The sequence below is a fragment of the Trifolium pratense genome, linkage group LG1 (assembly GCF_020283565.1).
Source record: "Trifolium pratense cultivar HEN17-A07 linkage group LG1, ARS_RC_1.1, whole genome shotgun sequence".
NCBI lineage: Eukaryota > Viridiplantae > Streptophyta > Magnoliopsida > Fabales > Fabaceae > Trifolium > Trifolium pratense.
In genome coordinates, this window is record NC_060059.1 from 28,568,164 (window position 1) to 28,584,352 (window position 16,189).

At 31.9% G+C, this 16,189-nt stretch overlaps 1 protein-coding gene across 1 annotated transcript; it reads right to left on the reverse strand.

Annotated features, from left to right (window-relative positions):
• Positions 1–3,620: 3,620 nt before the first annotated feature.
• On the reverse strand, positions 3,621–8,757 carry LOC123909853 (calcium-dependent protein kinase 1). The gene is made up of 8 exons (XM_045960784.1): positions 8,608–8,757; positions 7,298–8,164; positions 6,104–6,247; positions 5,834–5,986; positions 5,258–5,373; positions 4,889–5,056; positions 4,428–4,652; positions 3,621–3,994 (listed from the first exon to the last, which is right to left on the reverse strand). The coding sequence occupies exons 2-8, from the start codon at positions 8,112–8,114 to the stop codon at positions 3,875–3,877; spliced, it is 1,743 nt and encodes a 580-aa protein (XP_045816740.1). The 5' UTR covers positions 8,115–8,164; positions 8,608–8,757; the 3' UTR covers positions 3,621–3,874.
• Between the last annotated feature and the right edge of the window lie 7,432 nt (positions 8,758–16,189).

Genomic DNA, 16,189 nt, shown 5'->3' on the forward strand with positions numbered 1-16,189 from the left:
AAAATCAACATAGTCCAACAAAATCTCATAAAATCATCAAGACTTTTTTTGCCAAAATTGTCTCATGAAATCCCAATCCAATACACCCCCCTAAAATACAAAAGTTTTAAGAGCATTTATAATAAGAGTAGAATAGTGAATTTTATGGACTAATTATTCTATATTTGTTTATGTGCTTATTTTATATTTTATATATTTTTTAAATATTTTTGGAACCCCATCGTTTTGTTTACTTATTAAAAAAAATTGTTGATAACTGAAGGTTAAAAAATTGATGATAATTAAAGGTTAAAAAAAATTAAAGACATAATCAAGAACATAAACTTAAGTAGACGTCCATAAATAAATAAAAATTGTGATTAATTCCGCCGTTCAAATTTATTGAAAACAGGGTTAACATATTAGGATTCCTAAATTCTTTCATAATTGAAGCACATGTTTTAGCGGTTGAAAGATTTTATTGTAAGTAAGGGATGCAGGTTCGATGACAAATATGTAATTTTTTAATATAAAACTACGATAAAAAGAAACAAAAAATGAGAGGGGAAAAAATTTGGTTTAGGGTTAGCTTATTTTAGCAAGCTTATAATATAAGAGATTATCGGTTTTTAAATGTTTAAATTGTGCAATGAAAATTGATGGTGCTTAATTGTCGTATGAAATCTTTCCTATGAAAGTTGATGGGGCTTAACACTTTGTGGACATAATTTAAATCACAATTGGTCTGCTAGTGCATATTGTATCAAATGATCATCGGTTAATATTAAATCTGCAATGTTAAAACCAAATAATGAATGTGATTAGTGACATGACTATTATTGTGTTTGGTTGTATTGCAAAAAAAAATTGATTTAGCAAAATTGAGTTTGATAATATAACTTTTCAAATTACACGTGATAATAACTTTTCAAATCTCACATGATAATTATTCTCTAAATTTATCATCAGGTAGAAAAAATTCATTGATCAGGAAAGACGTAAAAATATTTCGTGATGAAATAATATAGTCAACAATAATTTTAATATGATATACTTTTAAAATTGATGGTGCTTATCAATTATTGCACATAATTTTAATCACAATTGGTATACTTGTCATAATGGTTGGAAATATTGCTTTACACTGAAGGGTGAAAACAAATTAGGGTTTAGAGTTTGCTTGTGTATATAAGCTTATAATATAAAATATAATATTAAAGATAAAAGATAATAAAAATAAAATAATAAGGCAAAATTACATTTGTGTCTCTTTTTAATTTCATACCATTTTTAGTATTTTTCTCATGGACATGAATTTCAGATTTTAAATTTATAATTTTCTTTTTTTTATGTTTTCGGTCATAAATATATTTAGTATTTTATGGGTTACAAAAAATATGCTTAATTGCACTTTTAGCTCTTAAGTTTCATAATTTTGCAATTTTGACTACCAAATTTAAAATGAGTAATTTTGACTCCTCAAGTTTATCCTGCGTCAAAAAAAAGTTTATGTTTTTTTTTTTTTTTGTAAACAGAGAGGGACTAAATCCGGAGGAAAAAATATTACAAGGGAATTAAACGAGGGGTCGCGATTCCCAAAACATTCGCTAAGAAAACTTGATTAATGTCATTAGGACACTTATCAAAAAAGACACATTCATCCGGCATGTTACATCCAATATTTACTAATGCATCTGCGCATTGATTTGTTTCGCGATACGAATGCTTCACCACAACCTCCCAATCTAAGTCAATTAGCCCACGGATCTTGTCCACTAAAGATCTCCCGCTCATTCTTCCACCACAACCATAGAATCAATATGCAGTTATATACACATCACCGTCGTGCCCAATAAATTTTGCAAAACCACCTAACCATTCACCTTCGTTACCCCTAATGATACCGCCACAACCAATAAATCCATCCTCACGACACGATCCATCGGTGTTGAGCCTAACCCATCTTACAACCTTAGGGTGTGTTTGTTTCGGGGATTAAAATTATAATCCTAGGATATTATTCCTATCAATATTATTGCTGGGAATATTATTCCTATCAATATGTTTGGTAAATAAATAAAGTTCCTTGGAACATTTTTAAAATAATTTCAATTAATATTTTAAAATATTAAAATAAAAAAATAAATGAGTTAAAAATATTGGGAGAGTGGGGAGTTATGGGTGGTTACTTCTTATTCCCATGGGAATGTAAGATTCCCACCATTTAACATGGGAATAAAAAGTGGGAAAGTCATGTGTAATTTATATTCCAAGGAATAAAAAGTTCCTGGGCATAATTTTTTAAAACTTGAAACAAACATAGGAATTAAAGATTCCCAAAGTCACATTCCTGAGAATAAATTTATAATCCATAAAACAATCACCCCCTTATTCTCTTATCTGCTAGCAGGTAACTCTGTTGTCTCTGCAAAACTACCGTGGCTGGTGCACTAGGCCTCATGAAATGACTAGTGTGCTTTTCATTATTTATCCTTTTGGCATTTACTAGTCCTTGTACATATTTTGACCGATTTAAACTAGATAATGCTGACTTGATTAATTTTAATGGTGTGGAATCTTCATGTGTTCGTCGAAGTGGGAATTTAAATTAAATAAATAAATAAATAAAAATGCAAAAAAAAAACAAACAAACAAAAGGTGAAACTAGAGTAGAAGTTACAACCTCCCTCCATACGTACAACAAGCATGACAACACCAGTTGGACTACATTTCAATCTTTTAAATTTAGGAAAATGAGGCACTAGTTAAAGATGCAAAAATAGTAATTTGACATTAGAGTTTGTGCAGTTAACTCCTCAAAAGTTTAAAAAGTGTTCTTTTATTTTTAAAACTTTATTTTTTTTGTTTCCTTAACCAGTGGCCCGAGGACACCGGTTAGCATGACCCTTAAATTTATCCGCAAACAAATATATATAGAATAAATTTATTATTTTTTATACCAATAATTAATTGGTTCAAGTGATAAGAGTCTTGGTATGTGATCAGAGGTTCGATTCATTTGTCATGCGTATTGAGAAATTCGAATGGGCACCAAGTTGAGATGCTCACTAAGATTATCACAAAAGTAAAAGATAACAGTTATTTGATGATTTGGGAACCAAGTGCCTATATAAAGAAATGAGTTGTGCACTTCAGAACCAAGAGATTCCAAAGAGATAAAAGATGATAAACAATCTAAAATAAGGTTGAAAAATCAGAGGCATTCTCAGTAGAGTTTTCTATCCATTATAAACCTATCGCCCGGATTAGGATTCAAACTGCTTCAAAGGATTCTATCAAGAATCGATCATCTCTTCAAAAATTTCAACCACTCAAGCTCAACACAATCATTTGGTGATTTTATCAAGATAGTTCATTCTCAAATAGTGACATCATAATCACTATCTCTTTGTAAACACTTTTAATCTTTCTTAGGCTTAAGGAAGAATTTGCTGTGTTAGTTGTCTAGAGGTTGCGGTTTATGCCTAGTGCGGCATAGAACAAACTCATAGGGTCGGTTAAACAAAGAAAAAAGAATGCAGAGTTTGGGAGGAATAGAACAAACGTATATCCAAACATATTACAAGAGTCAAATGTATCGTTCCCATTTTTTCGCCCCTGAAGGGACAAACGCGCTAATATATGAAATTCACAATGTAGAATTTGTTCCTTTCAAGAATAAAGATCACTTCACTATCATTTGTTCACATCAACACCTCTATTTAATCTTTCATACATTCTCATAATTACAAAAATCCATTTGAACTAAACACAAACAAAACAGCTGAAAGGCCAAACCGGCATCCAATGAGTTGTGCTAATGCACAAAATATTGAACTTTCAAAGGAAAAAATAGAGGGAGAGGAAAAAAAATTCTTAATGTTGCGACTGAATACTACAATTTTAATGCCTCCTTGAAACGAATGCTGAAGTTATTTTCGAGGCCTTTCTTACCAACCATAGGATTTCCTTTCTGCATCATAGCCACAAACTCGTTATAATCTATGCGCCCGTCCTGCACAAGATAAAACATGGTATATTAATCATAAATGTAAAGAAGCATAAGATTTTTGTGAAAAGGTGTTCAGTTTTTCAGCCAACATCGAATATAACACACTGCGTTCTTTTACTTGTTCGTGTTCGTACGTTAGAGGAGACTGAGTGTGATGACGGGTTTCAAATTACACACAAGCAATAGAAACATTTGTATCTCATCGTTTACAATTCTATCAGACTATGTAGCGCTGACACAAGCAATAGAAACATTTGTATCTCATCGTTTACAATCCTACATGTGTCAGTGTCCAACACCAACACTAGTGGTTACGTTCAATAACTTCCACTTTCTCAAATTATTATAGTGTCTACGTGTTACTGTCATAAACTAAATATATGAAAGAAAAGATAGCTAAAAAGGATAAGAAAGCCAATAAGTTAAGACCACTTACATTATCTTCATCAATTTCCTTGATTATTTCTTCCAAGCGAACATCTTTTATACCAAACTCATCACAAGCTTGTTGAAGTTCTTCTTGAGTAATATAGCCACTTCCATCTTTATCAAAGTAAGAAAAAGCAGCGAATAGATGATCTTCTCTTTCAATCTTGTTAATATGCAACGTTGCCGCAATGAACTCACCATAATCAATCGTTCCACTGTTATCTACGTCAGCCTACAATTTCAATGTATAGTAATATGTTAGAGATTTGAGTTAGCCTTTTAAACAAAACACGTTAATTTATGACTCGGATTCGAAGATAAAGTAAAATTTCTATAGAAAGATCCCAAAGAAAGCTTAACAACTACTGCTATAGATCTTCACTTTCTATTCATTTTGTCGAATCATCAACCAACTACTACCATTTGTTTCTTTCTATTTTTATAACATGTTCTATAATGATATCTTACCGCTTGCATTAAATCATAAATTTCAGACTCCTTAAGATTAGCACCAACTTTTTTCAAACCAGCTTTAAGTTCTTCGAAAGTGATTTGACCACTGTTATCTGTATCGATCATCTTGAACATTTCTTTTAGGCCAGCCAATTCTTCTTCTGATAAGCTCTCTGCAATGACCTGAAAAAATGCAAAGGATGATAAAATGATAGGTTGAAATTATCTCATTTTTACCTTGTAGCCAGAAATACATAATGAAAGATTTCCAGTTTAACACATTTAGCGTAATTATCGTTTTACTCAATTTTATGTATTACTATCATGTCCAAATCACATAACAAACGAGTGAACGACCTTGAAATTTGCAATCGACAGACTTACTATAAGAGCCATTTTCTTGAGCTTGTTCATAGCAGAAAATTGCTTCAATCGACTTAATACAGCAGAATCAAGTGGCTTGTCAGGAGCTACACCGTCAACTTGAACCCAAGGATGACCTGCATGAAATTGAATATATATATATATAAGCATGAAACGAAACAAGTTCACTGGAATACTATTAGAATGCACCGATTACGCAGACAAGAACATGTAGGCTTTATTATTACTCCGAACTTTCAATAGTATTCCAGCTGCAATGTACTATGTTGTAATATGTAATGCCAATTGCCAAGGACATGGCTTAGGAGGTAAGGCAAAGCTCTATACAAAATTAAATCTTTGAACAATTAGCAGGTTTTCTTCATTAGTGACTAACACAAATGTCGCGCGAAGTTTTTGCCAAACCACACAAAAAGGCCAACATGACTGAAAATCGGGAGTTCAGGGGTTAGCACGGTGGTTGAGCTGGCGAAGTTAAGAAGCGGAGTGATACGGAGATTGAGGGTTACTAAATATACTAACATTTGTCATTTCTAAAAAAAAAAGAATGAAAATCAATTAGTAAAACCATATTACATAATACTTGATGTGCAGTCATCCGCCTTCTAGGGTCACGAACAAGCATTTTCCTTACTAAATCTTTTGCACTTTCAGAAATTGCAGGCCAAGGATCCGAATTGAAGTCAAGATCACCGCGCATAACCTGTTCGAATATCCCTTGTTCGCTTTCTACACAACCACAATAAGCATAAGAAGTAGGGAGTATCAATAATCAGAAAAATTTGGGTATAAAATTTCACAATGTCAAAATGACAACAATGCTCAAATAAATGCAGAAAATCTCACCAGCCCAAAATGGAGGTACTCCACTCAAAAGAATGTAAAGGATAACACCAGCACTCCAAACATCTGCTTCAGGACCGTAACGCTTTTTCAAAACTTCTGGAGCAACATAATATGGACTGCCAACCACATCAATAAATATATCACCTGGAAGCAAAATATAATCAGTTTTTCTTCGTGTAATCAATTTACTTTTTCAAATTGTATGAAGCTTCGGTTTACAAATGTATTGGTTAAAACACAGTCAAAGCAGTATAATACTTGAAAACCGATAAAGTCATATAAAAGAAATATGAATTTAAATTCAGATTATATTAAGACAAACGATTATGATTATGATTATATCAGTCCTCATAAACTAAGGACTTTCTAGTGTTGCTAGGATCATTCAATATAGAAGATGGAAAAGTCTTCAATGCTTGAAAGCTTTGACAAAGTCAATGAGAATTATTAAGTCTTTTGGATAATAAAAAAGTCTATACGAAAAACATGATTGAAAACATTAAAATATAAATACAGCTCTACAAACCACATTGCATAAGAATCAATAATGTGAAGATCATTAATGTGCTTTCACCTAACAATTGAAATTTGTGGGGTATTTAGTTTACTACATGGTTTCAAAGTCTTCTATGAACACATGTGATTTAAAATTTGATCATTGTCATGGCATTACCCTATTCTTCTAAACAAAGTTAAAATTTCAGCAAAAGATTATGATTGAAATCTTCCATTTTGTTTTAAGATATTATTTTTCTGAATTTGAGTCTGTATAAATGTTTTGGTTTCTCTCCTCAACTTGGCCGCGCTTGTGCACATTACATAAATGTGCACAATAAGACCAATTAGATATGAACTTAAACTTAATTAGAGGTTAAAGGAAGCTTCTTTCGAGGATAAAAATGGTAGCTTTCTCTATATATATTTTTTTTTGGTACATAGCTTTCTCTATATTTATTTAAGAATTAAACGTTTTTAATCCCTATAAAATTCAGAATTTTTCAAGTTTAGTCCCTACATAAATTTTATCCACTTCGAGTCCTTATTTTTCTTTTATAGCAACTAAAAACACTCATTTTTTTTAAAAAAAAATATGTAGAAACTAAATTTAAATAGATGTAATTTATTGGGACTAAATCATATTTAACCCTTTATTTGATCAAATAAAAGTATAATACCACAATCATCGGAAAGTACCTGGCTTAAAGAACACAGATAATCCAAAGTCAATGGTTTTGAGTAGCGAATCCTCTTGCTCATTAACAAAGAGAAAATTCTCCGGTTTAAGATCTCTATGCATCACACCAAGAGAATGACAAGTTTCAACAACACCAACAATAGTCCTAATAAGTTCAGCCGCCTTTCTTTCGGTATAATGTCCGCGCTGAATAATCCGATCAAAAAGCTCACCACCAGCACATAATTCCATCACAACATGAACAGCCACTGCATCCTCATAAGCACCTTTAATCGATATAACATTAGGATGTCCAGCCAAATGATGCATTATCTGAATTTCTCTTCTCACATCCTCAACATCGTCATCAGTTACAAGTTTCCTCTTCGCAATAGATTTACACGCAAACTGATACCCGGTTTCTTTCTCTATACACAAAAACGTTGTCCCAAATTGACCTTGTCCGAGTTTCCTCCCAAGACTAAAAAATTCCTTGAAATTACCAGTTTCTCTTAGCAACACGGAATCAACACGAAGTCCTGCACTAGAAATTCTCTTAACAGAAGGTCTCTTGGGTTTCTTCTTCTCCTTTTCGGACTCCGGTTCTGATTTCGTCTCTTGTTTTGCTTCCGGTTTCGGCATAGTTATCTGCTCAGGAGGTTTGTTTTGGACCGGCAAAGGAGATTCGGGCTCATTATCAATTCTCCCCTCGTTTACTGATCCTCTATTAGACACTGATCCTTCAGGATCAGGTGATTGCGTCCGCCAAATCGCCGCGGAAAATGATTGAATAATACCATTCTTTGAAATGCTAGGACCAACACAAGTGTTCCCCATTTTGCTTCAATTCACACCAGTTTCATCACTCAGATCTATACCTATATCATCTGCTAACACAAAAACACAAGATCTGAATATACAAACTTCAAAGTTCAAATCCTTGATAGCATGAATCTAAGTCAAACCCCTTATGTTACATCTATAATTTGCTATAAACAAACAAATCCAAAGATTCAAAAACATCAACAAAAGAGTGTAAATATATTGAACTAGAAATCAGAACTATAGTTTTATAAAAAAAATGATTATAAAAGATTAATAGCTAATGATTGATATTGGCAAAAAACAGTTAATGAAATGAAAAAAGAATGAAACTTTATTGGATTTTAAAATGGCCCTTTTGAATAAATGCATAAAAAGAGAATAAATCAGGGATTAAAAAGAGTAAAAGAAGGTTAATAAAGTAGAAAGATTGAAGTAATAGAGAGAAAATGAAGAGAGAAGATAAAGAGAAAAAGGAATAGGAAGAAAAGAGGTTGGACCAAACTACCTTTGAGTTTACCAAGTCAGTTGAAGTTGTTGATTAAAGTTTAAGACACAAATGTTTGTGTTTCTTTCTGGTTTTGTGTGGTTTGATTATTAAGTTGCTTCTGTGTGTATTTCGTTTTCGTTTATTTCCAAGTTAGCTACTTCCATTTTTTTATTTATTAAATTAATAAATAATAAATAAATATTTGGAGTGATGGCAATTTGTCAATATAGTTCTACAAGACTAGTCCCGTTTGTATTAGCTTATTTTTTAGTTTATGTAAACAATTTATATAATTTTTATGCATTATTATAAGTTTGTCAACGTATTTTATGATAAAATAGCTTATAAAAATATAATTTCCACTAGTGTGAACTTATAAAATAGCATAAAATCTAATTGATATTACATAAGCTCAAAAATAAGTTAATTCAAACGGATCATAATGTAAAATATTTTCTTTCAGTCAAATTTATTATGAGTATGAGTTAAAAATCGAACATCTAATCATTTGTTTAAGAGTTCAAAACTTTTACTTTTATGATCAATTCATCATTGATAATGATAAAACAAATAAGATGACCATGATTTAATTTTTTTCTGATCAAATACTACATTTGTCCTAAAATAATCTTAATAATGAAGGTTAAAAAGGTTAATAGCAATTGATTTTACCGATGACCTTCACCTCCTAATTGATAATGATAAAACAAATAAGATGACCATGATTTAATTTTTTTTCTGATAAAATACTACATTTGTCCTAAAATGATCTTAATAATGAAGGTTAAAAAGGTTAATAGCAATTGATTTTACCGATGACCTTCACCTCCTAAATAAAGTACACTCTCCACTAGACTATATATATATATATATATATATATATGGGGATTTCTAAGTTAGCAAGGTGCACCTTTCCAATTGGACCAAAATACCCATTCTTTTTAATTAATTAACCAAAATACCCATCAATGGACGCAGATCCAGTGTCGCGCGCGTACCGAAGGACCATGGTTACAGACCGTTGATTTCCATCAGACAGCCAAGATCTGATCTCATCAAGACTGTCTGATCAATCCGACAGCCCAGATCATCCTGATCCATCAGATTCCAGCGCGTGCGCCACATTGGATTACACCCTGGAGAGAGAAAAATTTGCTTTTTAAAAGTAGGACACGTGTCACACAATGGTTGGCTGGACGTGATTTTTGTTCATTTAATACTTTGAACTCAATTATTTCGTTGTAAATTAATTTTTTATTTTTTATTTTTTATACCAAAATTCATAATTTTTTTTTTCTACAAATAGAGACTTGGTTCGTTTGATTTGGACACTGAAAAAAAAATGCAATTTTTCACTACCTTAATCTCATTTTTTGTCTACTAAATACGTTACTTGTGTGTTGTAATTTAACACGCACCACTCAACCAACTCACTGAAACCATTATACCAGGAAAATAGTAGATAATATTCTGGAACTTTTGGTATATTTTATGAAATTTTTGGAGACCTGAAACTATTTTTAGTTAATTAAATGAGATAAAACGGTAATTAAAAACTAGTGTTTGCTTCTGAAACCATTTTACTGATAGAATGGTTGCACATAGTTGTATTCTGAAACCATTTTACTGGTAGAATGGTTTCAATGAGTAATTTATTAATTGTGTTTGCTTCTGAAACCATTTATCTGGTACAATGGTTTCAGAGAGTTGTAATCTGAAACCATTTTGCTGGTAGAATGGTTTCAGTAAGTTGATTATTAGTTATTTGCTTCTGAAACCATTTAGCTTCTAGAATGGTTGCACATAGTTGTATTCTGAAACCATTTTATTGGTAGAATGGTTTCAGTGAGTAATTTATTAATTGTGTTTGCTTCTGAAACCATTTATCTGGTACAATGGTTTCAGAGAGTTGATGTAAGGTAGTGAAAAATGAGATTAAGGTAGTGAAAAATTGGGTTTTTTTTTCTGTGTCCAAATCAAACGAACCAAGTCTCTATTTGTAGAGAAAAAAAATTATGAATTTTGGTATAAAAAAAAAAAATTAATTTACAACGAAATAATTGAGTTCAAAGTATTAAATGGAAAAAAATCACGCTCAGCCGATCAGACAGCGACACGTGTCCTGCTTTTAAAAAGTAGATTCTTCTCTCTCCAGGGTGTAATCAAGTGTGGTGCACGCGCTGGAAACTGATGGATTCGGATGATCTGGGCTGTCTGATTGATCAGACAGTCTTGATGAGATCAGATCTTGGCTGTCTGATGGAAATCAACGGTTTGTAACCATGGTCCTGCGGTACGCGCGCGACACTGGATCCGCGTCCATTGATGGTAATTTGGTTAATTAATTAAAAAGAATGGGTATTTTTGTCCAACTGAAAAGGTGCACCTTGCTAACTTAGACCCAACTGGGTCTAAGTTAGCAGCCCCCTATATATATATATATATATATATATATATATATATATATATATATATATATAATACCCTTGGTATTTTTAAAAATAACAAGGGTATTATAGTAATTTCCATTTTTTAAAGCTTAAACAAACATGCTCTATGTTAGTATATTTTAGCTCCATTCAAAAACTTCAATGAAACATGTCATGAAATATTCTTTTTTCTTCTTTTTTTTTTTCAGAAAAAATATGAGGATTTCATATAAGGTATAATGAGACTAAAAGAAGATAAGGGAAACTATAGAGATACTACTGGTATAAAGTCGGAATCATCCCCTATTATAGAGGTATAAATAATGTTACATTATACACACGATATTCAAACTGAAATTAAATTGATTTTAATTTGAATAATTCGATTAGTTTACTCAAATTCAATTTACCTCACATTAAGCTTCTTAATTGGTATTGATTGGTGGCAAGTGGTACAAAAAATACCTGTTGTGAAAGTGCAATAGAGTAAGTAAAATTGTCATTACTTGTTTTTCGTGAGATAAAGTAAACCTTAACCAGTTGTTATTGATTTTTATACACTTTTTTTTCTTCGTTGAAATGATGATAGGCTTAGATTGGAATATTCCACTATCAAAGATTTACCTAAGAAGCATAATAAAAATAGAGTTTGAACTTTACTCATCAAACTTTAATGGTTTTAAAATTAAAATTTAATGGTTGTTTGGTCAATTTCAAATTTGAAAAAGTACAATTTGTGTTGCTTGTGTAATGCTAATTATCATTATTTTTGCTACGGTGCTTGGAGATATGGTTGGCATGGATTTTCCAAGGCTTTTTGCATCTTTTCTTTCAAGACAATCAACGGTCAAAGTAGTCTTTCATTCATCCTAAAACAGAAACTGGTGGATGAATAAAAATTTGAGAATTTTGATTGAATGATGGATATACACTTTGGAGACTCTCTAAAATGATGGTTATTTTAAGCTCATGAATTGATGTTTGTAGGCTATAGAAGATTCTATCCGTAAACATTCATACAATTATTTATGTCAAACTAGATTAATTGAACTTATATAAAGATTTCATATTTTGTTCTATTTTTGCTTTTGTTGAATACATAACAGTGAAATTATATAATTATGACAAAGTTAGATGTTATTAGTGAAACATAACAAACATAATCAAATTAAATATATTACGCACGGCTAAGTTGTGTTTAAAACTTATTTGTGTTCGATGTTCAAAACGACTTTTACTTGATAAATGCATCTTAAATTTAGGTATATAAACAATTACCCTTAATTCTTAAAAACAATGAATAACAAACATAATATTGCAAATTGATTTTTAGAGATACAAGAAAGCTAGCAACATGCATTATCCCCATCATCATCCCTAAACAGTCTGTTGGTTAATTATTTTTTTGACAAAATAGACTAGGGGTTTGCACATTGTTGAATTCATTCCATATAAGATGATGCATTTTTTCAACCAACTCAAAATTAGTTGGAATCGTGACACTAGTCTCCATTGAGACACAAAATGAGTGAAGAATAAAAGACCGCGAGTAAAGGCTATGGGGAAAACGGTATCTATAGCTGCTAAGAACTCCACATGACGTTGATGAGGAAGCTACCCATGATTTAGGTAACAACAGTATTTTTGGATTTTACCACATCCCTCGCAGATACTCTTTGGGGCGAATCATGCCTCCCGACCCACAAAAGTCGAGAAACAATAATGGACGAGATGCATCTACTGCATTGCATAATGTTGTCTCTGCATAGTAAAAAAAAAAACAAAAATATTGGACGAAAAGTTTAAAAGCATGGCATAATACTAATTCATATTGTTTAAACTATATATCATCTAATACAATCTACCATACAAATTAAACTAATTCTATTGTGACGTGAGATTGTTGTAGTTTTGATGCCTAATTAATCAAAGTGTTTAGTATGCGTGATTACTTATACTATGTGAATTTCAATAACTAACTATCTGTTACGTGTATGTGATGGACCCTTGGAGCTCCTGATTTTTATACTTTTTTTTTTCTTCGTTGAAATGATGATAGGTTTAGATTGAAATATTTCACTATCAAAGATTAATTTACCTAAGAAACATAATAAAACAGAGTTTGAACTTTACTCTTCAAACTTGAATGATTTTTAAATTAAAATTTAATGGTTGTTTGGTCAATTTCAAATTTGAAAAAGTACAATTTGTGTTGTTTGTGTAAGGCTAATTATCATTATTTTTGCTACGGTGCTTCGAGATATGGTTGTCATGGATTTTCTAAGGTTTTTTGCATATTTTCTTTCGAGACAACTAACGGTCAAAGTAGCCTCACATTCATCCTAAAACAGAAACTGGTGGATGAATAAGAATTTGAGAATTTTGATTGAATGATGGATATACATTTTGGAGACTCTCTGAAATTATGGTTATTTTAAGCTCATGCATTGATGTTTGTAGGCTATAGGAGATTAATTGAACTTATATAAAAATTTCATTTTTTTTTCTTCTATTTTTGCTTTTGTTGAATACATAACAATGAAATTATATAATTATGACAAAGTTAGATGTTATTAGTGAAACATAACAAGCATAATCAAATTAAATATATCACGTATGGCTAAGTTGTGTTTAAAACTTATTTGTGTCCGATGTTCAAAATAATGATTCTTGATTTTTTTTCTCCCTGTACCCCCACTTTTTTTGTTTATTTCCGTAATACCCCATTTTCAAAATAATTATCGTAATACCCCTGTTCTAGACAAAAAGTGTTGCTTTGCAGGTGCCTGCACATGGCGAAAATCAGAGTCACGCCATGCAGGCAGAATGGCGGAAACTGCAGTCACGCCATGTCCATATGGATGGCGAAAATCAGAGTTCCACCATGTGCATGTGGATGGCGGAACTGCCAGTCATGTCATGCTAAGGAGATGGCGAAACTGGCAGTCATGTCATTGATTGATGTCACACGCTGCTTCTGCATAGGGACCAGTTTTGGTTTTTTTTTATTCAATTCTCATATAATTCTATAAATATTACACTCTACAATTTCATTTTTCACACACTAACTTCATCTTCTTCATTTTGTTTGTGCTCATTCACTTTTTACACTTTTTATTATATAAGAGATGATATATTCTTCCAATGTTTATGACAACTATTTATCATCAACACCTCTATTTTCTGTGAAATTTGAAGGCCGCCATGAACATTTTAAATTAATGATTGACAAATTGAGTTCTCTTTTTGCTTTAAAGAGTAAGATTCAAGAAATGTTTTTGTTGAAAAACAATGAACATATAGAAATCGAGCATATGGCCTATTTAAATTCATGCACGGACATCATAAGTGACTCACTCGAAGCTACAATGACAAAATATTGGTACAAATTGAAGGGTGATTTGGAAGTGCAATTGATGTTTTCCTTTGTTGAAAATGAAAAAGAACCACATCGTTTGTACACTACCTTGAAAAAAATTGGTTAAGTTGTTGTTGTATGTGGTTTCGATTTTGTGATGTCGATGTCATATAGTGAATCCGATTTTGTGACCCCATTTCCACAAACGCGGAATTTCTTCGACTTCGACCACGCCAACTTCGAATCACCGGGAACGCAACGTTTCAATGAGAATTTCAGAAATCTTTACCAATCCGGTGAATCTACACAACCCCAACCAACCCAACAACCCCCTCAGGAATTAACGTTGGCACAATTATCGGGCGAATATTTAAACTCATCGTGGGCTCAAGGTCAAGGTTCTGCGTCGGCTCCGGTTGAACCCCCTCTCCAGTAACAGCGGCTAGAAATTTTCTTGTAGTGCAGGAGAATAATGACACCGATGATGAAGAATTATTTGGACTTGGACTTCGTCATCGTAATCGTCCCTCTTGTGGCATCGGCGGACACATGTAGTATTAGTGTGTATTATTAGTACTATTTGAATAAAATATATTTCGCAATGTATATATTTATTTTAATTTTTTATTAATAATGTTTAGTTTTATTAATTATAATTATTTTAAAAAAAAGGCCATTTTTGGCCAGAAAAACGTAAAAAAAAAAAACACCTGCTGTATGTACGCAAGCACCGAAAACGGTGTCAGTCAATGGCGTCACTCCCTTTTCCACCATCACGTGTACATGGCGAGACACCCAATTCCGCCATCTCACTGACATGGCGAGACTCCCAATTCCGCCATGTGCAGGCACTGCGTAGCTGCAGTTTTTGTCCCCGAACAGGGGTATTACGAGAAATATTTTGAAAACGGGGGTATTACAGAAATAAACAAAAAAAGTGGGTTTACAGGGAGAAAAAAATCATGATTCTTACCTGATAAATACATCTTAAATTTAGGTATATAAACAATTACCCGAGTTTGATTTCTGGTGAGAACAATTTTTAACTGAATTTACTTACTTCGCAGCCGAATTATGAATTACCAAAACCCATTACCTTGAGAACTACATGGTTGATATTTAAAAGGTGAGACCCTACTCCACCCTTCATTATTTGAGGGTATTTACCCATCAACCAATGAGAACAAGCCACATAAATAAATTTGCATATATAACCTGCAACTAACTTATAACAATTTTTTTATGTCACACTAGCAGTCAGACACGCGCGTTGTGTAATCCATATTTTCTACTATGCAAACTTATGTAAAAAAAATACTATATTTTTGCTACTAAAAAAATAAATTTTTTTAGGCAAAAATACACAAAGAGTCGTTTATCTTATTTATTTGTAACACTTTAGTCATTTTTCCTATTTTTTATTAAAAAAGCAAGCCACATCAGATAATTTAATTTTTTTAAATATATTTTTATTAAAAAAATAAAAAATATAGAAAAAAGATGAAGAACTTCATCATCTTCAACAAGTTCTTTTAAATCTTCGTCCTCTTCCATTGAATCTTCAACATCTTTCTTAAATAAAAAAAATTCTACTCAAATATACCATTTAATGTCATCAATCTTTGTTATGTACGTTAACGTCAAATCTTCTTTTAAACACAAAAATCAAAACCCCAAATTCTCAATAAGCCCACAAACTCCTTCATCATCTCCAATATAGTTTCAAGAAGGAAAAATAATTTGAAATTTTTGGTGAAGTGCAACAAACATATCTCTGTATTGAAGTTGATGAACAACAAACACGTCTGCAAAC